Here is a 25,401-nt window from a genome sequence, read left to right as displayed (position 1 = left end):
AATATGAGCATATAATTCCTAGAAGAGTGGTGGTGTTTGCATTTTAAAAATCTAGCTAAGGCTCTGACAAAGATGGCAAGATTGCAGATTGGTAGTGACCAATTAACTTTAATATCTAAATACAGTTGACCTTTTGTCTTTTAATTAAATCTGTAGCACATGCAAATTCACAGTAAGATAAGCGGTTATGCACGTGTCTCTTCCCTCTAAATGTTTTTATGCTAATGTATTCTCATGAATGGAAGATATCTTTTCAGGCTTTGATCTTTGGTGTTTAGGCTTAGACTCTGAAGGCGCGTCTCCTTACTCCCATTTCATGATGAGTTCCATAACTCAAAATGTTTTCAATGAATGCAGTGACCTTTTGAGTTGCAGATGCCATAGGAATTACATTGCACTCCTGTGAAAACCTTGAAGAAAGGCCTTGAATATGAACAAGTAATCACTGATTGGAGAGCTAGTGGAGTATATCTAGTGTTGGTGTAGTACTCATACTTGTCCTACCACTTGAATTTTGAAGAGCAAAGTTAAGTCCAAATGATTCACATTTAGGCTTTCCATGACAACTGGAAGAAAGAGGATATTCTGCTCTCCAAAGAACCTCTTCTTTCTTTTTCTGTCATTCCTCATATTAATTTGAAGTAGCTTCTTCATCTCTTATTAATGTTTTTTGTAAAGTAAACAAAAAAAATACAACAGAAAGAAAACAGGGACCAGAGTTCTTATGCTGACAAGATGAATGTGGAATTCAGAGTCCAGATTCTGGAATTGAATAGAAAGAGGCACCTGCTTGCTATCTTCTGCTAGATATTTAACTTCCATAGATGGGCACTGGGTGAGATAGACCTCTGTGATCAGTGCTTAATTATTGGTTGTCATGTTTTCCACTTAGTATTCAGACTTCAAGGTTCATTATTCTGAGGCATCTAACTCTCTCTATACATCCTACATAGAGGACCAGGTGTCTGTCTTGATTCCAAAATGACAGTACCTTTTTACCTTCACAAGTTCTCAAGCAATTCTACCTTGTCTAATCTGTTACCACCTTGTTTGACTATTTCTGTGAAAAGTATTAAATAATTCTGAATTGTTTAGAATGTGCCAGCGCTGGAACTTTAGTCAAAAAATTATACATCTAAGCTTACCTAGATGGAGATCATCACATTCCTTGTGGAAACAAGTTGCTGGGAAAACAACTACTCTGCTTCTCCGTGACTAATTTGCTCAAGAGCTGGTCAAATTTAACAGGAAGTCAGGTTGATTTACTTATTTATTTATTTTCAGGCAAGCTGCAGTCAAAGTTCAAATATTATTAAATACAAAATGGATAGCCATCTAAACAAGGTACCTGCACAAGTTAAGCATATTTCCATTCATCTAGGAAGAAGAAGGAGGAATCGGTGCAGAAAATCAGCATAAAATCTGTGTATAAATTCTGACTGCCCTAAGCCTTCTTTTGAGAATTTATTTGGGATTGAACTGACTTTTTATGGGGCTAAATTTCGTTTCCGGCACAGGTTCTGTAAGCCACTGTTGCTACACTGTAGGAGGGATCCTCCCACTGTGAAATTTAAGTCATTGACCGTTGTATGTGATCTGTTTGTGCACTTGATATGCCACAATACTTGAAGTCCATCTATCATAAATAAGGATGGGAAGTCTGTCTAGGAACAGGCTGGGAAGCACTGACCTGAAGAAGCATCTGTTACCTTGCTGTCAGCCAGAAATAATGATATCATTAACAGACTAGTACTAGAATTTCCAGTCTTTCCTCTTGGCTTCCAAAGCCAGAAGAAAACTGTACTTTGGTGTTGTGCTCTGTTTTTCCTCTTCTGCTCCTCATTGGGCAAACAGGCAACCTTTGTCTTAATATAAAAAGTGATCAATTTTTTACTAACAACCAGCAGAAAACACTTGCTTTTAAGACTTCTGCCAAGTTGGCTTAATTGGACTCTTTGGTTGAAAAAAGCTAGCATAAGGCTGTGCTAGTAGTCTCAAAGCTCTGATTTTAATGCTTTAGTGCTAATTTACTTCTGGATGAACTTTGGTTAATCAGATTTCTGCAACTCAAGCAAATAAAGAGCCAAATTCACCCTGGCTGAAAGGAGCCCTAGTCCCATTTAGATCCATTAGAATTCCATTTGCTAATATTCTCCCAGTATTTACTTCACGCAGTTTCTAAGGTATAATTATTTTGGAAACATGTAGGTGTTTTGGAAACATCCAGATAAAGTATTTCAGTTGCTAAAATCCATTCAAAATTAATTTCTCAATGAAAAATGTTTTAATCAACTACTAGCACGTTGAATAATAGATTTATAAACCTTGGATACTGACATCTGCTTTTCCCACAGCAGCATAACCTGAGAAAGGTTTTGCGAACGAATGCCGTTGCTACTAGTTTTCACACTTTTCCATTCCTGAAGAAAATACATTTTCAATATTGCTATGATCGTACACTAGTCTAGAAGTTATTTATTTTCTGGATTAAAAACCAACCAACCAAGCAACAAACTGTCATCCTTGTATAAATCCTATGTAAACAGAAAGAGTGCAATGTGGTAGAGACAGGACTTTCTCACTGAGTTTCTGAACAACAGATCTCACCTGAACAAACATAATCATATCATTCTGGGTAAAACTTGACTACGACAACTGAGCAGACAGATTTTTTATTTTTTTTTTTGCCGAGAAGGAGAACTCTATTTATTAATCCGCAAAAACTTTAGGTGAGTTACTTGCTCCATTGAAAAATCAAGAGAATAAAATATCACTTGGGTGTCATTTCTGCCCAAATTGCGCACCTCTCTCATAGAGTCAAGACTAAATCGAAACAGAAGAGAGCATTTTGCGGTTTCTGCAATAAATTCATAAAGACCAACAAGACTCAACAGATTTTTAGGACAAAATCATAAACTTGTTGTGGTGAGCACCATGATGTGTGGGGGAGGAGGGAGAAGTGCCAGCTGGATCTATCATCTATCTTGGCAGTTATACTGTGTTCATCACCATGGTACCAGAACACCTTTACAAGCTCCAAGAGTAATCACGGTAAGGATCTCTATCTTTCTGTTCATGTCCGAGGAGGGATGGCTTTGTTTTTCTCATTGTTGTGGAACAGGTAGGTGAAAATAACAGATTTTACATTTTATTCTGAAGGAGCTAAGATTTGTAACCATTTCAGTGTCACCAGGGAATGAACTCCACAGCTGTATGCCAGCTGCCAAGAAAATGTTATCTCTTCACAGCATAGAGATGACTTCTCTTGTCCCAGTGAAATGCAACTGTAGTAAAAGGTCACAAAGTCAGAGAGAAGCAGCCTTCATCCTCTTACATTGTCAGGGCACAAAAAAGTTGCTTAGGATAGATGTAGGCAAGGAGGTAGAAACAAGGATTGTTGAGTACGCTGCTGATTTTTACTGGCTTCCCTAGTAGTGCAGGCAGCTTCCCTCAGCATATGCACTAGAGAGCTGTCCTTATCACTCTGCCAGCAGACCCTGCTCCCTTGGGCTTCAATGTGCTGATGGACATAGAAACCAGAGCTGTTTGAATGCTTTTTGAGCAGTATAGAGCTATCTGCATTGGCGTTTAAAGGTGTATTGTATGTAAAATAATCTTTCCTTACATATTTCTATATTCTCTCTATGTAATAGGCCTGAGAATATGGCCCTAATCTTTGTTATTTTTTGTCTAACATTTTCTATCCGCTTTTATTTTGTATCCTTTAATGTTAGATTTTGAGTCTTTTTTTTTGCTTTTGCTATGAATAACACCAACCTTACAAAGTGACCCCATTGTAACCAAAGGAATTTTATGTCCTATAAAGAACATCTCAATGAGAATAAACTTACCACGTTTTGATCCTCACTGTGGGATCTCCTCTCCTGTTAATGGCAATATTCCTCTTAAAATTAAAAGGTTGAGATTTTGTCCTCTGTATACAGCTGTCAATAAGAAATTAATGACAACCAGTAGACCTAATACTACCAATGTCCTCTGTGATGAGATGAAAAGATTGAAAACTGGACCCAGGTTCAGTCTTTGCACTGAAGATCTATTTCTGATCTTGCTGTGCAAGTATTTTTTTTTTTTTTTTTTTTAACTGGAGCCAAACATTATGAGAGAAACAAGTGAGATAATTGAGTATTATGAGATATCTGCTCTTTTTCACTTATGGTCATTTTACGTATTGAAATGCTTGCATTGTTCATGTAGGAAAGCAATCCGATTATTCAACCATCTAAATTATCTGTTTCTTCGTCATATTATCAAGGCTCACTTCAACTGTCCTACTTTGCATAGAAATGACATGTGATTTCCTTTTTATTTTATTTTTTCTTTTTAAAGAAGAACAATCACAATATTCACAGGGAGAATTTGTTAAACTAGAAAATCATATTTAAGACTTCAAGGTATATATAAATTACAATATTCTCTTTAAAGAGGCCAACTTTCTATCAGGTGTGTAGGAGTGAATGACAGACTAATTCCCACAAACACACAAGAAAATTTTGAGTTGCCCTTTTATCAAGTATTAAGTTACAACTGGCCCTATATATATATTTATAAATATATATATAATTTCTGTATTATACATATGTATTCCTATTGCATCTTCTTTACGTTTTAGTCCAATGTCACTTGACTATACAAATATGCAGAATAAACAAACCATTCTGAAATCTGTACTCTCAGGTGCCAGCATTTTGTACTAAAAACATGTTTAACCTTACTGTAATCTCCTATTTATGTGTTGGGGAGCAGATATCCTGAATATGTTATTAAAATTATATTATATTTAGCAGGTTAGAGATAATCTGCTGATTTAAGTAAACATGAGAATGAAAAGACACCACTAATATCTGCTCTCAGCACCTTCTTGCACCACTTCAAGACTCCCTAATGTGCATTTCACATAACAGTTAAAATCCTTTTATTTGACCCATTATCTAGTAGCTGTGGGATCACTGTACTTTCAAAATAATTAAAAAAAATAAATACAAAACAACTTTAAGCAAATATACTCAACAAAACCACATGATGAAAAAATGAACGATTATCAAAACTGTTTCTCTACAGCATACATTATTTAATTTAAGCATTTACTTTTCAGTGGACTATTAACATGATGCAAAAAGCAAGGTTGATGTCTTTTCCTTCACAACAGGTATAATACAATACCTAGACAGATGCTCTAGATAGATACTCCAGGTATGTATAACAGACTTGTACTGTGCTGAGAATTATCGATGATGAACCCTATTAACATTATCACAGTGCTCTCTAGAAAGAAAACACATGAAACTGCATTTAGCTTCCTGCCTTGAGATCCTCATTTTTTTTTTTGACCTGTATGTCAGTACACCTGGTTCATAGATCATTTCTTCTCACTGGCTAACACCCTAGAGGACAGAGTAACAAATCCCTTTGGAGCCAGCCTTAGTATTTCTCTTTACATTGTCTGTCAAGTGGAGTCAAGAAGGGACATTTGTTACCATCTGCCTAAAAGCATGGTCTGGAACCTGTATGTGTACTTGTGCATGTCAGCAGTTTTCCAACATATGTGCCTGAATTAGTCACTGAATTCATTATTAGGCTTTCAAATGTGTGACCCGATTTTTAGTACTGACCACTCAGACATCTGGTGATTTCAGTGTAAGCTGTGATTATTCAGCATCTCTGAACAAAATCACCCAGTGCAGTTTCCATTTTAAATCAATGGAAAGACGGTTGTTAAATTTCATAGCTACTGAGTTGGACTGTAGCTATTTAATCTTTGGCAACCACGTTTGACATTCTCAGCCAGGCATGGTAATCACATAAGTGAATCTGATAGCCACATGAAAACTGCAGTGTGATATAATCAAAAAAGTATCACAGAACTCAGATGGTTATTACTTTCTCTGTACCCCTTATTTCATCTGTCTTGTTACTTGAAAATCTTGAGCATCTTTTAGCAGTTAACATCCTTTAAAAATGAAACTGTCAGAGAAATTTCCTTTTCCTTCTCCACAAATGTGAGAGTTCCTACATCTATGTATTATTACTACATGTAAGATAAAAAATACTTGGATGGGCATGTTGTGACAGTGATATGGGGAGTTATCATTAAAGCTTATTATCAGGGAAGCACACTAGAAAGTAATGTTCAGTAAGAACTTTTGATTCTGGTTGCCTGACTTAGCACATTTTGGAAGACATGAAAATATGCAGTGGCTAAAATCTTATTTCAATTATGTAATACAGAAACTTTACATTTATCTAAAGAGCACGTTCTTCACTTCTGCGCTTTACAGCTCACTTTTAGCTCCTGAGAGTTAATAGTGCTAGAACTGACAGGCTATGACTGACTCACAAATTGGACTTCTTCCTGTTCTGACTTCCATCTGTGAAAGTTCCAGGCCTGGAGAAAGACCATTCTAAAGTAAGACGTCCACCTCCCAGTCCCTGTTATATAAAGTTACTGAGGAGTTTTTACAAGAGGTATTGGTTAGATCAGCTCCCTAGCTGTTCTAATATATGCCAGAGTCAGACAGCAGAGGATTAGAAAATTTTCTCTGCTGTGTCCTCTTCTATGCCTAAGCACAGCTTCTCTATGCTCAGACACAGTATACAGCCTATTATACTGCCTTTAACCTTGAAAAATTTTAATGCTATTTTAGGTCTGTTTAGAAAGGCTTCCTCTCTGCCTTGAAAAGTTGAACTCATGGGAACAAAGGTAGTTGGGTTTTCAGTTGGAAGGATACAAAAGCAGTTCCAATTTTTTTGATCCTCTGTAGCCTTTTTTTCTTTTTTGGTAACAAGACATAAAGATTTTGCTGGCATGAGTCTGGAATGATCTGCAGAGCTTGCTTTGTCAGTTGCTGTAATCCTCAGACACCTGGCCAATCATTCCAAATCTAAATTCTGTGGCAGTCTAATTTTTAACGAGCAGAAACATACCTTGTTCACAGGTACTTGCAATACTGTTACAATTCAAAAGCAACATCAATCTTGCCAAAGAGAGAAACTGACTGGCAGTTTTCCTTGTTCAGAATTAGAGGAATACCTGTGCAACAGGCAAACCTGAGGGCACAACTCATTTTTCAGCTATACTGCTGAAAGCCTCTTGTGACATTCTGGCACTTTTCCCCTGCTGTATACTGAAGACCCTTGCAGTACACGTTTCCTCTTCTACATTTAAAAGTACTCCATTTACCTTCTAAATTTATTTATTTATTTATTTATTTTGAATTAAACTATTTCCTCTGCATTTAACTGAAGCTACAAGAACAGTCAGTGTTTCATTAAATCCACTCCAAGCATGAATGCTGTTACTGCCTCTCCCCACCCTACCCCATGCAGTTACTACTGTTTTGGTTTTACAATAAGATGTCAGAGGAAAATATTAGGTGATAAAGGTAATTTCTACATTGTAGAATTGCAATAAACTATTTTCCTCCTCAGTGAGCCATGAAAACAAGTCTTGTGATTTTTCATTCATGAAGCACCTCCTGGCTCGGTAAGATCTCTTGATGGTGATCCCTTTGCTATGTGCAAGCTGTATTTTGTCAGAGTTGATGACAATTGCTAAAAAGTGCTTGATATGACGTGATATGACGTGTAATTTTTATAAGATATTCTAGTCAAAGGTGCTATGAATTCATGAAATTATAAGAAAAAAAACCCTCATTCTGTCCTAGTTTGTAGGTGCATCTGTATTAATGAAAAGCAAAAGGTTAGTTGTGTGTTTGATAATTACAGCAGCATATTTAGTGTCAACACACTGCAGGCTGGGTTTTCACACAGTGCTGCACTAATATGTTACTAATGATTGTAGTTACTGGGTAAAAAAACCCAAAGGCTTATGAAGTGTTAGCTGTGTAACTAAAGGAAAGGTTTAGCACCGATTGTGTTTTAACCATCCAGTGAGCCTAACACCAATGGCAAAGCATACTCCTCTCCTAACAGTAAGAATGACAAAACTTAATAGCAGCAGATGGGGCTGTATGATGAATGTGAATCAAGATGATTCAAGAATGTAGGAGTGTTTAAAACAAACTTGTGTGTTGTGTCACTCAGGATTGTTTACAATATTTGTAAATCACTGGACTGTTTTCAGTATCTACAAACCTCACATCTCTTGCAGCCTCCTTGCTGAACACATGTTGATCCTTCTTCAAGATATGTCTGCTAAGGTATCTTGTATGTCTCAAGCTACCCTATCACCCCACAGCGGACATGTTCTAACATTTAAATGTACTTTTAAAGACTAGTGATTGCAAACATGCTTCCACTTGGCCTCATATAGTAGAATCATCTCTTTTGTTTTCCAGCTGCAATACATTTCATATCTATACATTCAAATATCCCATTACGGTATGAAATAGGTATCAAGGAAACAGACAGTGACTGCTTCATTCCAGTTTCCAAATGACATTTCTTATCACAAAATACCCTTTGCATCAATACTGTCTGAGATCAGGCCTGTCTTGCTGCTTTTTTGACAGATTTTCATGGTTCTGGAATGTCTGTTAATAATAATGATTGAGCTGTATGGCATTTCTCAGGAATTAATGATTGGCTAGAAGGCTCCAGTGGCTCAGTGCTCAGCAAAGGACCATTATCCCTAGCAGGTAATCTGTCCCTGGGAAATACTCAGCGTTTGCATCAACACTGTTGTTATTAACAAAAAAAGAGATGTAGAATTGGGAACATGATCAATGCAATTGGTCTGTATTCTGATTGTTCTATATTCTTCAGATTTATCTCCACCTCTATTCAGATCAACACATTATCTTTATGTCTTGATTTTACTTTTTCAAAATCTCTTATTTGCATAAAAAGCCCATAACGATCAGTTATAATAGTTTATATAGCTAAGCACAAAACTGAACACCTATAATACACACACACATATAAAGAGTACAAGTGAGTGTATGTTCATGTAACTTCCCCTGAGATGTGGCTATACATTGCTACAGGATTTCCCCCAAACAGACTATTTTCTAGCTTAAAATTGAACTAAGAGCATTGGCATTGATCCACAGGTGAAAGTCTTGGTAAAAACAAGTGAAAGAAAACAGAGAAAAGTATAATAGCATTAATGGACTTAGTATAAGGTTTGTGCCTAAAATTAAGTATTTCTCTTAACTGAGTGGGTATGAGCTAGAGCAAAGACCATTCTATGAGTTCTAGTTGAAATGTTCATTCATCTTTTCCATTGTTTCAGATGCAAAATACATTAGTTATGGGATAAAACTGTAGAAAAGTAAGCAATTATTACTTACCCCAATGCAATGTCAAAAGAGAATTCTTGGAAGTGGAAGACCGTGGTGCTAAATTGTGAAATCTTCTGCATTTCTCAACTTCATAAAGATGACTGAAATAAATTAAAAGTTTACTGACTGACTTCATCAAGAAAAGCTTTATAAAATCACATAATGACCCAACACATGCCCCAGTACTCTGTGAAACACCCATTTCTCTCAACTAATTCTGTTGTTTCCTTTATTGTACTTAATGGTTTTATACTTTGATCATGTAGATACTTTCACATCTACATGTTACGAAGCCATTAAAACACATTGCAGAAGGCCAAAAAGAGGCTCATGCTCTAATCGAGAACAACTCTAGCTCATGATTATAATTCTAAGACATGATACAGTGAAAATAACTTTACTGCTACCATAATTAACAGGCACAGAGAGCATAACTAGAGTAATTTATGATTAATTAGGGCAACATGATTTATGGGTTCTGGGTTCTGTGGATCTGCTGGTGACATAGAAAACATTGCTTTTCAGGGAGCTTTGACTAACCCTCCTTTCTTCCCCCTTAATTCTGAGCTAGCACATGTCACTTAGCACCAGATCCTGATCTCATGGAACTGAATCAAGCAGATGTTTGATTATAGTCTAAACCCCTTGGTCTTGTTGTTCTTGGGGAATTCTTAAGGAAAACCCCAGGAACTTAAACAAGAAACTTGTACCACAGGCAGTCAGGATTAATAGCCCACAAAATAAATAATTTTATGATGTTATTATTTCCACACATGTACAGCACTAATCATGCAAAATATTTAAGCAGCTTTTTAGCAGTGAGATCAACAGGGAAACTTGCATAATCTTAAGCGCCTGACAGGACTGGACCTTGAATGTCTCTAGATGCGATAATACGTATGGAACAGATTCATTTTTGTGCAGTATTTTCAGCACAAACTGCATCACAAAGTGTTAAATAATAAATAATAGCAGAGAGAAGTATACACAAGGGAGGAATGATATGATTTCAGAGGAGACTTGAAAGGGGATGTTGATGAGGTGGAGGTTTTAAGAATTAAATATTAAAACCCAAAAAGGCTGGTTTTGGCTGAGACTGATTGTTTTTCTCTGCTGAGAAATAAAGGGGCTTTCTAACCTGCCTCCTGGACAAGGATGCAAGGCTTACTGTCAAACTGTGTGGTGGAATAATCACTGTACTTAGAGTCTATTTTTAAGAGAAGGCAAAGGATCACAATTAGCTAACTACAGCCCTCTCCGATTCCAGACGTCTGCTTTGTCCTCTGCCTCACCTTTCTGGTTATTTACCGCTCAACAACTCCACGTGAAGTTGACCAAAGTTCCTGGAGTGCCACAGTGACACAAACCCCTCGAGTGCAGCAGGGGGACAGGGCTGGTACCCCCGTGGCACGCCAGGGCAGCAGCCCCCCCTCCACACACAAAAGAGCCCTCAAGGCCACAGCGAGGCCACCGCAACCGTGTCCCCTGAGAGGAAAAGGGAAGCTGCTTGAAGCACCAGCCCACACTGCTAAGTCACGCCATAACGGGCTTATTTCCTACATTTGGTGGCAGCATAGTATTCAGGATAATATTATCACTACTTGTGCAGGTTGCTGCCAACCCAAAAGGTGGAGATGCGAGAGTTAAACGACAGAGCTGGGGAGTGAATCACCAAAAAGTCTCTTCCAGAGTCAGTTCTCTGTTTGGGGGGGAAGTTATTTTAATTCTGTGCCTCACAAACAACCCGCAGCCTCACCGCGTCCTCTGGAGCCAGCCTGACTGACATTAGAACAAGATTTTTAAACAAACGATGCGCCGGGGCAGCTCATGTTCAGCAGGCACGAAGGCAGCCCCACTCTGAGGCGTGCGGTGCGAGTAAGGCGGCACCTGTGCGCGGTGCGGCGGGCCGGGGGCAGCGCCCATGGCTTAGCGGAGGCACAGCCCCATGGACGCCGCTCTGCCGGCACCTGCCTTCGCCTCGCAGGTGAGTGGGGCTCGGCGGGGAGAAGGAGCGCTCCGCCGGCTGCCCGCTCTCCTCGCCCCCCTCAGGCGCCCGCCTCGGCGGGCAGCCCGCGGGCTGAGGAGGGTCGGGGACGCGGCCGCCCTGGCCCCCCTCAGGAGGCGCCCCGGGGCTTTTTGGCGGCACACCTGTGGGGAGCGCCCGCCTGGGCGGGAAGTCCCTTATGTAAGGGCTGGGGCTGAGGGGGGCGAGCTGGGGCCATGGCCATGGGGAAGCCGCTCAGCGGGGCGCAGCTGGTGGGGGGCGGCTCCGCAGAGGGGTGCAAGGGAAGGGGGCGCCTCGGAGGACGGGCTGCGCTCGGCGGCTCTGCCTCGTCCGCCCAAGCGGCTCTCCCCGGGCTGGATGCCACCGGGCAGCCGCCCCATCCCCATCCTCATCCACCTCCTCCTCCTCCTCCTCCCGGGCGGTGCTGGGCGGCGGGCTGAGGGAGTTGTGCGGGAGCAGCGCTCCGGGCCCCGCAGGGGGGCAGCGGAAGGTGGCAGCCCCCGGCGGCACCAGGCGGCGCGGGGAAGGCTCGGAGCTCGCCCGCTCCCCTCCACGCCCCTCGCCCCCGCCGCACTCCGCCTCCCGCCGCCCGGCCCCCCCCGGCTCGCCCCGCTCCACAAGTGCCGCCCGGGGCTGCGGGGCTGCGGCACCGCCCGGGGCCCGGCCCGGCCCGGCCCGGCCCGCCCGGGGCTGTCCGCGGTGCTGAAGGGCTGAGTGCGAGCGGCCGGCCGGCCCCTGACGGAGCCAGCCCCTGTATGTTCGTATTTATGTTCAGCTCCTGGCGCAGCGCAGCATCCAGCAGCTCGAGCGGCGGCGGCGGCGGAGGAGGCAGCGCTGAGCCGGGGCTGGGAGGCAGAATGGAAGGTTTTCTTCGGCTGCTCTTCGGCTACTTGGTGGCGGACCTGCTCACGCTGGTGTGTCGGGCTCAGGAGAAAGCCGGCCAGCAGCTGGGGAGCTTCGTGGTGCTCTCAGGGGGGAACCACTCCAGCCTCGGGGAGCAGCTGGACCCCTCCGAGCCACCTCCCACCCCGGACTTCTGCAGGGGTTACTTTGACGTGATGGGGCAGTGGGACCCCCCCTTTAACTGCAGCTCGGGGGAGTTCATCTTCTGCTGCGGCACTTGTGGCTTCAGGTTTTGCTGCAAGTTCAAGAAGACGAGGCTGGATCAAAGCACCTGCACAAACTATGAGACGCCGCTGTGGATGAACACTGGGAAGCCTCCTTCCCGCATTGACGACCCTCTGCACGACCCCACCAGGGATAAAACCAACCTCATTGTCTACATCATCTGCGGGGTTGTGGCAGTCATGGTGCTGGTGGGGATCTTCACCAAACTAGGGCTGGAGAAGGCGCACAGACCCCAGCGGGAGCACATGTCCAGGTAAGGCTGAGTGCCAGGTAGCAGGGTTGTGTCGTGTGCCCCCCCTGCCCTCCTCCTCTAACACACACACAAAAAGAAGAGAGGAGCCCGTGTGTTCCTGCTAAACAAACACCTCTGGCCAGGCAGGCTGCATTCTCCTGCAAGGCGACCGACAGAGAGACCAACTTCGCAGAACAGGGCTCCTGTGGTTCCCCAAGCCCGGGTTATCAAAGTGCATGTATACTAAGGAAGACTAGAAATAACTGGGGAGTCTGCACAGACAGCAGTCCATTTTTATCTGCAGCGTCTGACCCTCTCCCAAGTAAGATCCAGCAAGTGTTCCCAGATACACTGTGCATGAATAGGAAAACAAAATCCTGCAACCAGCAATACTGAATTACAGAAAGCCTGATAGGTTCCCCCTTCCAACTGTTTCAAAGCTTGGAAAATGTTTTTACTTCTCAACTGAAGCATGTAAACAAATGTCATCTCACCCTCCCTCTCCAGCTGCAAAATGATTTTGGCAGGACCTTCCTTACTCCCCCAAACCTTGCAAGTGTGTGAGCTATTTGTAAAATATCTGAGCTGTAAAAATGAGCCAGGGTAGAAGGGAAAAGGGATAACAAAATGGAAAAGCTACTGTAGAATTTCTTAATATTTTCCAGTTACTGTTGAGAGGTAAAAAAAAAAATGGAATATGAAAATCTTGCATCCATATACGTGTGTGTTATACTCTATATCCACAGTGTAATGGCTGAGTTACATCAAAGAGAACCTCCCCCACCTAGAGTTAGGCATGCTGTGTGCTGTCTACTCCAGATCCTGGCTGCCTAGTGGTGGAGAGGCAGGTGGGCAGCTCGGGACAGAGCCCAGTGGCTTTAACAACATATTTCAAACCAAGATTGTCATAGCAATTCAAAACCAAGGCATAACACATTTGTCAAGTTTGCAGTCTGTCTGATTTTTTATGCTAATCCCAAGCACATGAAAGTAAAGCAGATGGGGTAAAGGCATTGAAAAAGGCAAATAGCTCCATTAAAGAGTCTAAATCGATTCCAACATCTTGGGCAACTTCAGTGATGAAATGCAATTAAAAGGATGCCTTCTACTGGACATGCAGTGTGGCAGAAAGCTTCCTCTTGCCCTGCTAATGGTGTGGTTCACAATCTTTAAAGCTTAGATGAAGAATCTTCCTCTGAAATACAGCCCAAGAGATCAACTCAACACCTGGAGCCGTATTTTTTTTTTACTGAAGTTCCTATATGGATTTTTGTTTAACAGCTTATCCTGAAATGAACAGGAAAAAGCCACCAAAAATACTCCTGCAAATGCATCACCAGTTCACTAGCAATTATTTGCTATTTTTAAACTGGCTGATATGGATACTACTGAGAACAAAGCACATCACACAAATTTTAGTCAACTCAACACTGTGTGTCAGTGGTAAATCTGCAAAGACAGTTTTTGTTGAGCAAGGTATACTAATCCTTTAGACATTTTGAATATTCTGAACTACAAAATTGAGAAAAAGAAGAATACATGGATCCCAATTTCTTCTTAAAATCTTACTCTTAAACTAAGGAGCTGAAGCTTGTTTGGAAAAAGCTCTCCTTTGCTTCAGTCTATTTCTGTAGTGTCTTCATGCAGGCAAAAAGACAGGGCTTGTAACAGTTACAAAAACCAGGACAAAGTGAAGGTGTAGCCTTCCCCTTCCTAGCTTAAATAGATCGCATTTTCTACTAACAGAAATATTCGCTAAAGAAGCTCTGTATATTTGCTATTTAAAGTACAGGTGTGAAGTATCCTGAAAGGATATTCTGTCTTAGTTTTTGGAAAGAGAATTTTAGGGGATTGGAAAATCATTCTGAAATCCTTCAGTGATGTGTGCATAAAGATTAGGTTTCTGAAGTGGTTATTAGAAAGGTCATGTCTTACCCTGATTACTTAACACTGTCTGAGATCTTTCCTCACCATGAAAATGTTCAAGTCAGGATTATAGCAACTTGGAAAGTCATGATCACATGGAAAAACAGTCACCCACTCAGTACACATAATAGCTAGTCATGTTCTGAAAAAGCAGCGCTACTGCTTCCCCCCCCCAAAAAAAAAAAAAAAAGTTCTCATACTCCTATTACAGCTGCATGGGGTGGGTTTATTGTTAATTGTAAAAGGAATTAATTTGTAAATCTCTTGGGCAATCTAAAAATCTGTTCACTGAGTGAATAATTGAAGTAACCCCTTTGTCCTCGGATGTGTTTTTAACTAAAATATTCCATCCTAGTTCATTTTACACTACTAATGCTGTGCAAATGAGGCTGCAGTGCTTAAGAAACAAATAATTTATCTGTTTAAGCAGTTAATAGTACTAGCAATTAAAGTAATATCTAGCCTGTATTCATATTCACCATTTTTTATCACACATAACTATAGTATCAAACAAAAAACAAAACCAGAAAGACCCCTTACGTCTTTTATGTACTGAACCTTATTAACAAGCAGAAGTATAATGCATTGAGAGTGTTAGGTAGGCCAAACTAGAAGGACTAAGTGTTACTCCATTTTGGCTGGCAGCAAGAAACACACGGAGGCTGATTTGTTTTCAGTTTCCTTAGCTAAGATTGTCTCCTTTCCCTCCCCTAGCCAAAAGATACATAAAACACTGCAATCCTCTCCATCCTAGGAAAAGATTCACCTACGGAAGGGCTGGCATTGCTTATCAAAAAAGCAATGCATAATATAAACTGATCTTTTTTTACGAGGGCTGAGTTTTTTAAAAGTGAACCAAATACAATTGGTATAAATAATGTATTTCCATTTTTTATTTATATTAAAATATATGAACAGCTACCTGACACATGGGAATAAGAATGATGATCTGTAAATAGGAAGTAAGAGTGTGCCACAGACATTAATTCCTTATATTATTTCATCTTATAGTCAGTAATCTGCTGCTGAAGTAAGACACGTGTGTGTTAAAGTGGTACAATATGCAAATAGAGGAAACTTCACAGACTCGGTGAGTGTAGTTTCTACAGTCTTTCAATACATTGTGTTTACTGCTATACCAAAACAAACCAAGAATGCTCTATTCATTTCCCTGATTTTTCCTGAAATATTCAACAATGAAAAAGCATTGGGAAAATGTACTTATGCAGTGAAAACAATGCATAGTAAAAAATCTCTAGTGGGAAAACCTATTTAGAAAAAAAGGTCAAAATTTATTCTTTTTTAGGGAATTTGTTACCTCCTTTTGTTTTAAACAAAAAGACTTCAAGTATGGAACTGCTGACATTTTCTTTCTTGTTAGATCAGTGCTTTCAGTTAATCACCTTGCTGTTGGTATGGAACTGTAAATATGGAAGATGAAAATGGAGAGGGAAGGACAGTATCAACTCCACATGGCATATTTGCCTTTAGACATCACATGATAATACATTGTTTATATCATTCTCCCTTTGTTACTTGAGATTAAAAGGAGATAAAGGAGATAAATGTTCCCTCGGGTACAGTGTCCAAGAGCTAAGCAGTAAGAGTAGGGTCCAAGCAGCGTAACTCCTTTACCCTCCTGCCTTCTAAGAGAGCAAGGGAGTAAGATGGTGTATGGTACCAGACTTGGCAAAGGGAATGCATGTGGCAGCATTGTGTCTGAAAGGAAACAGAGAAGGGATCTGCCTCCTGAAGCAGACCTAGAAGCTCCGCTAGGCATATGAGGGCAGCATGTGCTTGCTGCTTAAGACTACAGCAATGAGACTTTTAGGCTCCCTAGTTAAAGTGGAGAATGCGGTCTCGAAAATTTGTAGAAAAGGAAAATGCTTTACTTTTGTTCCATGGAGGAGATTTTTCTGTAAATAAAGCTACACCTTTGTCTTCTTCCCTAATCCTTGTGGAGAATGTGCAAACAAACCAGGAACCGAAAGAACAATATTTACAATCATACCCGTACTCTATAGATCTTTTTTTTGTCAGTGCTTCTGACAGCCTGTTAGCAGCTTACCGAATATTATGAACCATCTGAGCTCTTCTTTTATCCTTCACAATGTGCTGAGCTCACAAGTCAAGTCTTTTGTTGATCATTCAATAGGCATGTACCTGGGGCCAAAAATAGTCTGACTTGCCAAAATACTGAATCCTATGTGTGAAATTATTTCCCTCACGGGTTTTGACCCAGTTCTGGAGGCAAAATATGACAACTGACCTTTCATGAAATAACCTGTGTTTCAGCTTCTTCAGGCTTATAACCATAAGGGAAATGTATGGCTCCACATGTTTTTATAACATCTGTAAGTTATATTATATATCCAAAGAGAAAAATCCTGTGGCAAGAGAAATCCTGAAGTTTTGTGATGCTTGGATAGTTCTGGGGCACGAACTCATACATAGGTAACATTTCTCCACTTCTGTAATGCTACAGTCACTAGCAATATACAGAACATCCTGATACAGCTACCTGATTAGAAGGTTATCTTGTAGTTTGCATTTCCTTGAAAAATCATCAAATACAGCAAAGGTGTGGATAAAGATCCTCCGCATATATATAATTTTTCAGTGGGACCTACTTTGTATGATTCAGGTGAGACAAATGCATGGAGGTATTAAAACAGTTTGGTGGCCTATGCAGAATTTTTTGAAGCGCACATCTGTTCAAGCATGTTATCATGTTCTAGGGTGCATAACTCCCTTTATCAATTACATTATATGGACAAAACCCTAAAAGAACAAAATACAGGTACAGCATTTTCTTTGTGCTTCAGTAATAAAAGCTACCACACATTTTTAACTCTCCCTTACACCAGTGGAAGATACGGACAAGCTCTTTGTTATGTTACCTACTCTGCCCTGAGAAGATCATAACTTTGGCTAACACAGTACAAACATGGGTGCCACGCTATTAAAAATACAACTTCATTATGAGAAGTTCATTTTTTCTTAATGCAGTTGGAGAGCTCATTCCTTAAAAACTCTACAAAAAAAGCCACCTTAAAATGGTAGGAAACTTAGTTGGCATTTTCACAGACCGGCAGCAGTTAATCTGCTATCACATGTGGTGTTATTTAAAGTCTACAGTGAACAATATTTACAATCAGATTAAGGGCAATGAGGAAAGCATTTCTGAAAACCCTCTCTCACAAAGTTGGGAAATACTAATCTATGTATTATGAGATCACACAGCTTTAACTCGCACATCCAAGTTAGGAACTTTAATTTGCCCTTCTTCCCGTCCCAGACATTTCTCCAGCTGAAATTTCTCTGGCATAAGAATATTGATGTCAATAATTTCCTTTGTATAAAGAAATATTGCATAAATTGACTAGATATTGATACTTTTGGTGCCCACATATTCAAAACTATGTTTTGCAATATAATGCTTTCCTTTTGCACCATTTTCTACATACCTTTGTGAGATCTCTCCTAGTGAATTTTTATTTTTCTGCTATCTAGGCCAGCTCTGCTATTTCTGCTGTATAAGCATTGCTTCAAATGGGAACATTGCTCTGATACCATTAATCATTTGGTTGCTATCTCCTGACCTTTTATAGCATCAACAGAGTACTCTGTAACATGTTGATCACAACTGTAACTAATATTTTAATAACACAATGCTAGCTATAAACACAAGGAAACATCAGTATCATTCAGATGTGTACCAAAGCAATGTTCCTGCAATCTGAGAGCAAGCTCCAGCTCAGAATTCCTCTCTGTAGTTTAAATGAAGCTACTATTTAATATTTAAAAGTACAGTACTTCTTGATCAAGAAATCAACATATCACAGAAGTGCAGTGGAAGAGCTAGATTGTACTTGTGGCTTTCACAAGTGAATGTGGTTATTTTTATTTATTTATTAGTTTATAAGCTAGTCTTCCTTGATGCACTATCTGGGACATTGTATATTTTTTTTGCAGAAAATTAAACTAAACTAAACAGGGCACAGTGCCCAGAAGATGCAGCCATTTCTTTAAAAACTAGCTCAAGTGATCTAAAAATTAGAGGCAAATAACGGTCAGTGCTGCATTAACGTGAACAGAGAGGCCTTACACAGAACCCTGAAGACCCTCGTTCCACCCACCGTGTCTGTCCTTTGCCCAAGGGAACAGCTTCTGCAGGCGGGCCAGTTATTTTGTACCAGTGAGCTTCAGCAGGTAGTTACACGGCATGTACCTAGGGGCTCATCCTGCTCCTAGTGGAGTCAGTGGTAGAAATCCACGGCCCCAGCATCACAGAGAGGGGTAGGTAATGTCATGCTGAGAGCTTCAGAGCTTAAAAGGTAGCTGATACAGGTGTGCATGCTTACTTATGTGCCTGAGAACACAGTTCTACCAGGCAGGTTGCTTGGCAGTGAAACTAGTCTGGAAAAAATACACAAGCACAGGATGAACCCATCTCAGATACGTCAGATACAGCTTCTGCCTGCAACAGCTTTTGCCTGCAACGCTGCAGAACACCCCCGAACCACTATCTGGTTGGGCCTGGCCTAACTTTTAAGACCCCTTTTGCTTGCTCTCTGTCCTTCCATTAGGTTTCATCCATGCAAGCTGTGGTCCGTCTTAATCATAGAATCATAGAATCATAGAATATCCTGAGTTGGAAGGGACCCTTAAGGATCATCAAGTCCAACTCTTGACACCGCACAGGTCTACCCAAGTTCAGACCATGTGACTAAGTGCACAGTCCAATCTCTTCTTAAATTCAGTCAGGCTCGGTGCAGTGACCACTTCCCTGGGGAGCCTGTTCCAGTGTGCAACTACTCTCTCTGTGAAGAACCCCTTCCTGATGTCCAGCCTAAACTTCCCCTGCCTCAGCTTAACTCCATTCCCGCGGGTCCTGCCGCTGGTGTTAATGGAGAAAAGGTCTCCTGCCTCTCGACACCCCCTTACGAGGAAGTTGTAGTAATGATCAGGTGGCTGTCACAGAAGTAAGAAAGGACAATTTTTAGCTCCCTTTCTGTATGGGAACAGCTTAAATCCCTGATTATGGCAGGTGTTATACCTACTGGATTGCTACAGTCAGGTGACCTTTCATCTTTGATAATAATTTTCAAGAAAAATGGCCAAGACCTCTGTGTGGTGGGTGCTCTGTGCTGTTAGTTGCATGCATGGGAGCTAACCTCAGCAGACCCTGCTGGGAATCTAGGTGTGAGGATAACTGCAGGGGCCGGTGCTGCGCTGCTCAGCTGCCAGCTGAGTGCAGTGGCAGAGCTGCAGTGGCAGTCACCAAGCACAGGCAATGGCAGAACTCTGCAAGTCTCAACAAGCTAAAATTACATTCCTACAGAGCCAAGACAGCTGAAGAACTTAACGTGTCTATTACTGCTAGCACACTAAGGCAGGCTAAATAGCCTTAGGTGCAAAGTCTCACAATGAATTTGAGTCCTGATTTGTCCTGAGACATTATGATGGGCCTTATCTCAAACTAAATAAACTGTAAAGCATTGCAAATACCTTACAGATTTTGCAACAGCTTTATCTGATTTCGTTTGTTTGTTTTTCAGGGCTCTTGCGGACGTTATGCGACCTCAAGGTCCTTGTACAACAGATCATATGGAAAGAGATCTAAACATTGTAGTACACGTGCAACATTATGAAAACATGGATACAAGACCTCCTCCAAATAACTTACGTAAGTTGCATTAGAACTATATTAATGTTTGGAATGCTGTCACTAAAATGAGTACTATGGAATGAATATTGGTGGATGTTAAATGAGGATAGATGGCACAAGGATTCTTGCAAATTAGGAAGATTCTTTATCAGAGAATTAGAAATATCTTGGTTTTCCTGGTGCAAATAGTGCAACACTAATGGCAAGCCATTTTGATTAGAAAAAGAGTTATTGTGCTTATTTTAGTTAGGTGTCTTGGTTGACTAATATTTGCTTTGTACTTTTGTCTCCTAACTGGTGTTTTTCTTCAGCTCATCAATCCATCCCTTATTCTGTTTTGTTATATCAAAATAGAAATGGCTAAGCTTACAGCAAGATTTAACGAGACGTTTCATACAGCTGTAACACCCAATAGGAAAGTAGTCTCATTAGGCTGTTATATCATCTCTGCTAGTAAAATAGTTAAATACTTTCCTGGAGAGCATAAAGTTGTATGTGTTTTTCACTTTCTCATTCTTTTCTGTAATGGAAATATGAGAGAAGGCTATTATTTTGTTTTAAATACTATTTTTATTCTGCGCCTGATATTATGTGTTTGCTATTGAAGGCAAGGAAAAAGTACATGTTGGAGTTTCAGAGGAACTATGGTGACATTTCAAGGGGTTCTGAAATCCTAGGCACCTTATTTCTCAGTCTTGTATTAGACCACAGAGCAGATCTTTCTCATGCTCAGATAAATTTTCCTTTCATGAACAGTTTCAGTGTAATTTTAATTTGCACGTGTTTATGTATTTTGTATTCATCTATATCATATATATGCATATATACATAGAAATTTTAGATTATATATTTACAATTTTAAGTTCAATATATTCGTAAGTTTGTGTCATTCAGGAAGGTATGGATTATTAGGCAGTGGATGGCTTTATTCTGTGCTGTAGATCAAGGTAGTTGAGCATGTTACTGCAAATATACTTTTCCTGAAGTGGTATTTGTGGTTTGAAACATTTAAACTAGATGCACAGGTCTTTTCCTTATCTTTCTGTAACCACAGAAAGCAGAAAATTTGCTTATAGCTGGGCAAAGGATTAGTTTTATTCAGATTGCATTGTGCAGTTATTGTGAGATTTTGTTGCTCCCTTCTTTTGGGGGAACAGGGTAAGGACAATGAGAGAAAAAGATGATTCACGTGCTGCATGCACTCTTGATACTTGTTTTGTGGTAGAGGCTGACTGTGATTTCTTATGCGTGTTTACAGGATAATAGAGAATTAAAACTGTGACCTCTAATAAAGATACCACATATAGTGAGCTCTGACATCTAATCTGTCTGCACTGCTTGCCAGCAAAGTACTTCCACCTGTGTGTGTGCAGTTGTACAGTGCAGAGGGGGAGGTACCTACATACTGCAGCAGAACAACTCTTAATTGTGTAAAAACATGCCACTTCTTGAGGGGAACTTATGCTTCTCTCTCTCAGTCAAAGGTGCTCTAACCCCTTTAAGCTCCTGTGGTTTAAGGAGGATATGCACTATCTCTCTTTGCTCTGTGTATTAGCTCTTGCCTGATCTCTTCTGATCCTCCCTGTGACCATGTTTTCAAGGAGGAAAATGCAAAATGCTAATGAACTCAGGGTACAATCCTTTGTTTCTCTCACACATGAAATGTTTATTAAGAATCCCAGTTAACGAAGAGAGCCAGAAAGTAAATAGATCCTTACTGCATTGATTGTGTCTAGAATTTTGTAATTTCACACCGTTCTACTTAAATCTTTGTATACTTCAATATACAATATACCACAGCAGGTCTTTAAACCTATTAAGTTTCTTGGATTTGAATTCAGATTAACCAATATTCTATACATTTACTCATTATTTTGTATTTGTTGCCACTATATTCCCTCATAAATTCATCTAAAACATGACTAAATGACCTTGTAAAATTAGCCAATACATCACAAATGATTAAAGCGTGTTGAGTGCATGTGCATTTATGGTGCAGGGAAAAAGCTTTAGAAAGAAACATTATTAAGACAAATACTCTATGCCCAGTATCTTAGTGATTTGAAATTTTATACTGGAGTTCTGAAACACTGCAAAAGTGGGGATATTGCTGAACCATTGTCAGAGCAGCATTACCTACTAGTAGTGCTGAAAAAGTGACAGGCTTTTGGGAGTATATTTACAAGGAAATAAACCAGACTGAATTCTATTCCAAATCTTTACTTAGACAGAGAAAATGAAGTGGTAACAAAATTATAGAATCGACACTTTGATATATATATTTTTAAATTCTCTTTTCTAAGTTACCACTTTCTATCTACTAGCCATCTTGAAATGAAACTTAAAAATGTGATGTACTTTTCACATTGGTCCATAGATAAGAAGAGGGCAGGAGTAATTTCTTAGGCATTATATACCATTTCCATATTGTGTCTTTCAAGATACTGAAGACAAACTTTTGAAGGCCAAACTTTATTAAAAATGTTCTGATTTGAAGGTTCAGTTCCTGTTTCTGCCCTCTTGAAAAAACATCTTGCTGATGCTGCCAGCTCTGAAAAGTGGGCTGGCAAACTTTGCATGGGACAAACTTTGCATGACATCTGACACTGAAAATGAATGTCTTTATCCCTGGACTGCTTGTTACCAGAAAACAACGATTTTCTAAGCTGCCTGCAGTAAGCACAGCTATTTGCCAAAATCAGCTGTGCAATGGAAGGCCAAAAGTAGTAATTTCTTTTCAGTGTCCTGCAGTCTAAGAAGTGCAGTTTACCAACTTTCTTGTCCCTTCTTCTCTCATACTCAGAAAAGAAAAGCCATACTGGAGATTCTAGAAAAACTTTTTTTTTTTTTTTTTTTCTGTGCCCATGTGAATCCAGACAACCTAGATGCTCATTAGTGAAAGCTACTTTGTCCTTAGTGGTAGTTGGTTGCCATAATTTTCTTTCTGTAATGTGCTTTCCTTAGGATTACTTTTTCATTATTTCACCTCATTCATGCACATTAGAATGGAATAGTGCTTTGTAAACAAGCAGCAGTTATCTACCAAGAATCACAGCATTCAAGTTTTCCAGCATGGCATGTTAAATAAAATAAAACAGACATGTATGTTAAAAACAAAACCAAGAGCAAACATTTCTGCAGAATTTGAGATCAGTTCTGTTCATCTCTATTTAACTTTCATGAACCTTAAGAAAGCAGCAGCATTCAGGATTTCTTTTTCTACTTATTGTGTTAGCAGTCAGCAATTTATTTAACTTGTTGGGATTATACTAATAGTGCAGCAGGAGCTAGGAGGCTTTCTAGCTACATCCTCATTTCTGGAAGGTGATTACTACTATTATTTCTAATTCATAATCTATTATGGCACAGTGAAACAAATACTTATGTTAGTGCTATCCACAGTCATTTTTCCTAATGATCATTAAAAGCTTGGTTAGTATCTCCTCAATGATAACTGGCCTTGCGCTCATATATTTAAAGCATTTATGCAGAGTTCAAACATACAGCTGACTTTAAAGGGTAGACAATTCTAGATTATGATGGTTTTAAGGTGAAAAATGTTAGCTTTTACTTAGCTTGACATGTATAAGTTATTTCTTCATTTTTAATTTAACATAACAAAAAAGAAGGGAATTGCAAACACACCACTGAAAGGAGAAAGTGTTGCTGTATCAAAATAGCTGGTTTTAATACTGGCCAAGGATTTGCAGCACATGTGACTAAAATGACTTTTTCTCTTCTTAAACATATGCAAGGGAATAATGTGTTTGCTGCTACATTTGATTGTCAGTTGTCCTGGATACTTACTGACTACAAATGCTAATGCTGAAAACAAAGCTAAGGCGTTTCTGTAATGGGTGCCTTATGATAAGTTAACTTGTGTTATTTCTTTGTGTTGAGACAGTAAATGTGAAAAGAGGAGGGTATTTTTTGAAGTTCTCACGTATTAGAATAAACACTCTGCATTGTGTATTCCTGTACTTCCCCCATGGCTGTAAGTAGAAGCTCAGTCCCTGTTTTCCAGTGAGAGAAACTGTCACTGGTTTGACACTGTGAAAATACAGTTGGAATGTGCAAGAGTTTTTCTGCAGTCTTTTTCATCCCTCATGAATATGCTTTTTTGTTGTTGAATGCAGAGCTCTTTGGCAAACTAATTATTTTTATGTTTAACTTACAAATATAACATCATCTGATATAAACAAGTGTATGTGTTTGCATTGCATTATATAAGCCCAATTCCTACTGATATAAAACACTAATTTACTTACTTGTGTAATAACAAAGAAGTAGTCACAGAGAACGTGAGGTATTACTCTAATAACATACTTGTGTTGGTAGGGGCCTTGAAGCTCTACTAAAAACACCGTTCTGATGGAGGGATGCACAATGCAAAGGACTGAACAAATTACTATCTTTGGCCTCACTGGTATCAAAGTTGCTTGATTACAGTAAAATGCTTTTTTAACATGGCTCCAGCCATGTTTTATGAGCGGGGAGATGGAGAACACCAATAAGTTTCCAACCAAGAAAAAGATGCACAGTGACAGAAGAAGTGAAGAAGTACTGCTGATGGAGTGCACTGAGACAGTGAAGAATGAAGGAGAATAAAAGGGCCCGCTTAATTGGAGGATGTCCTTAGTTCACAAGAAACTGCAATGCTGTGACAGAGAGAAGGGACTGTAGTCAGTAAGCGCAGGGAATTTGTTTCCATTTCAAACCTTAGTTTTCATGGCCAGAATGCAAAACCTCATTTTACTGACCCATGGCCTACCCAGGAAGCACCTTAACACTATTACAAAAAGTCAGATACTTTAGATAGTTCCTAACCTAAAAGCTGATAGGCTTAAAGTAAACTGAGAGACGGCTACTGAGTACATTTTGGTTGTTATATACAACAAGGAAGAAAGATTCTACTTTTAAATTACATAAGTCTTGAAACTAATTACCAAAGAAAAAGCCCACATCACCATCACCAGCCATGTCAAAAGAAATATTGTATTTTTTTAACATAGTTTCTTGAGACCACTTTTCAAACCACTTTAAATTAAATTCTAGATACGGATTTCAACTGAAATTACGGTATCTAGTAGAACTTCAAAGAATTAACAAATTGGTGATGGATTTTTTCTTAGCTATAGGAGAAGAGTATTACAGCTCCAAACCTTCCATGCTGGACACA

At 39.8% G+C, this 25,401-nt stretch overlaps 2 protein-coding genes and 1 long non-coding RNA gene across 6 annotated transcripts in view; 2 read left to right on the top strand and 1 right to left on the bottom strand.

The window, feature by feature from the left end:
- Positions 1-82: 82 nt before the first annotated feature.
- LOC101800169 (uncharacterized) overlaps positions 83-25,401 on the bottom strand; it is a 421,465-nt gene continuing 396,146 nt past the window's right edge. For all 3 annotated transcript variants that reach the window (XM_072023988.1, XM_072023989.1, XM_072023990.1), the window contains 2 exons: positions 9,270-9,361; positions 83-3,944 (listed from right to left, as the gene is read on the bottom strand). The gene's annotated coding sequence lies outside the window, so the exon portion shown is untranslated. The remainder of the gene's footprint in view (positions 3,945-9,269; positions 9,362-25,401) is intronic.
- Positions 4,897-9,346, top strand: LOC139998759 (uncharacterized). Its single transcript, XR_011803656.1, has 3 exons — positions 4,897-6,424; positions 8,490-8,615; positions 9,212-9,346. It is a non-coding gene; the product is annotated as an uncharacterized lncRNA (long non-coding RNA).
- Positions 10,900-25,401, top strand: part of SHISA9 (shisa family member 9) — a 181,427-nt gene continuing 166,925 nt past the window's right edge. The window contains exons 1-3 of one of the 2 annotated variants that reach the window (XM_072023984.1): positions 10,900-11,244; positions 12,041-12,646; positions 20,113-20,240. In XM_072023984.1, the coding sequence (XP_071880085.1) occupies positions 12,123-12,646; positions 20,113-20,240 (652 nt within the window). In that variant the 5' untranslated portion in view covers positions 10,900-11,244; positions 12,041-12,122. Of the gene's footprint in view, positions 11,245-11,879; positions 12,647-20,112; positions 20,241-25,401 lie in introns of those variants that run through there. The other variant, XM_005018546.6, reaches the window with a different exon arrangement.

Source organism: Anas platyrhynchos, chromosome 15 (genome assembly GCF_047663525.1).
Source record: "Anas platyrhynchos isolate ZD024472 breed Pekin duck chromosome 15, IASCAAS_PekinDuck_T2T, whole genome shotgun sequence".
NCBI classification, from domain to species: Eukaryota; Metazoa; Chordata; class Aves; order Anseriformes; family Anatidae; genus Anas; species Anas platyrhynchos.
Note: the sequence above shows the minus strand (reverse complement) of the source record. Positions and strands in the feature narration are given on the sequence as shown.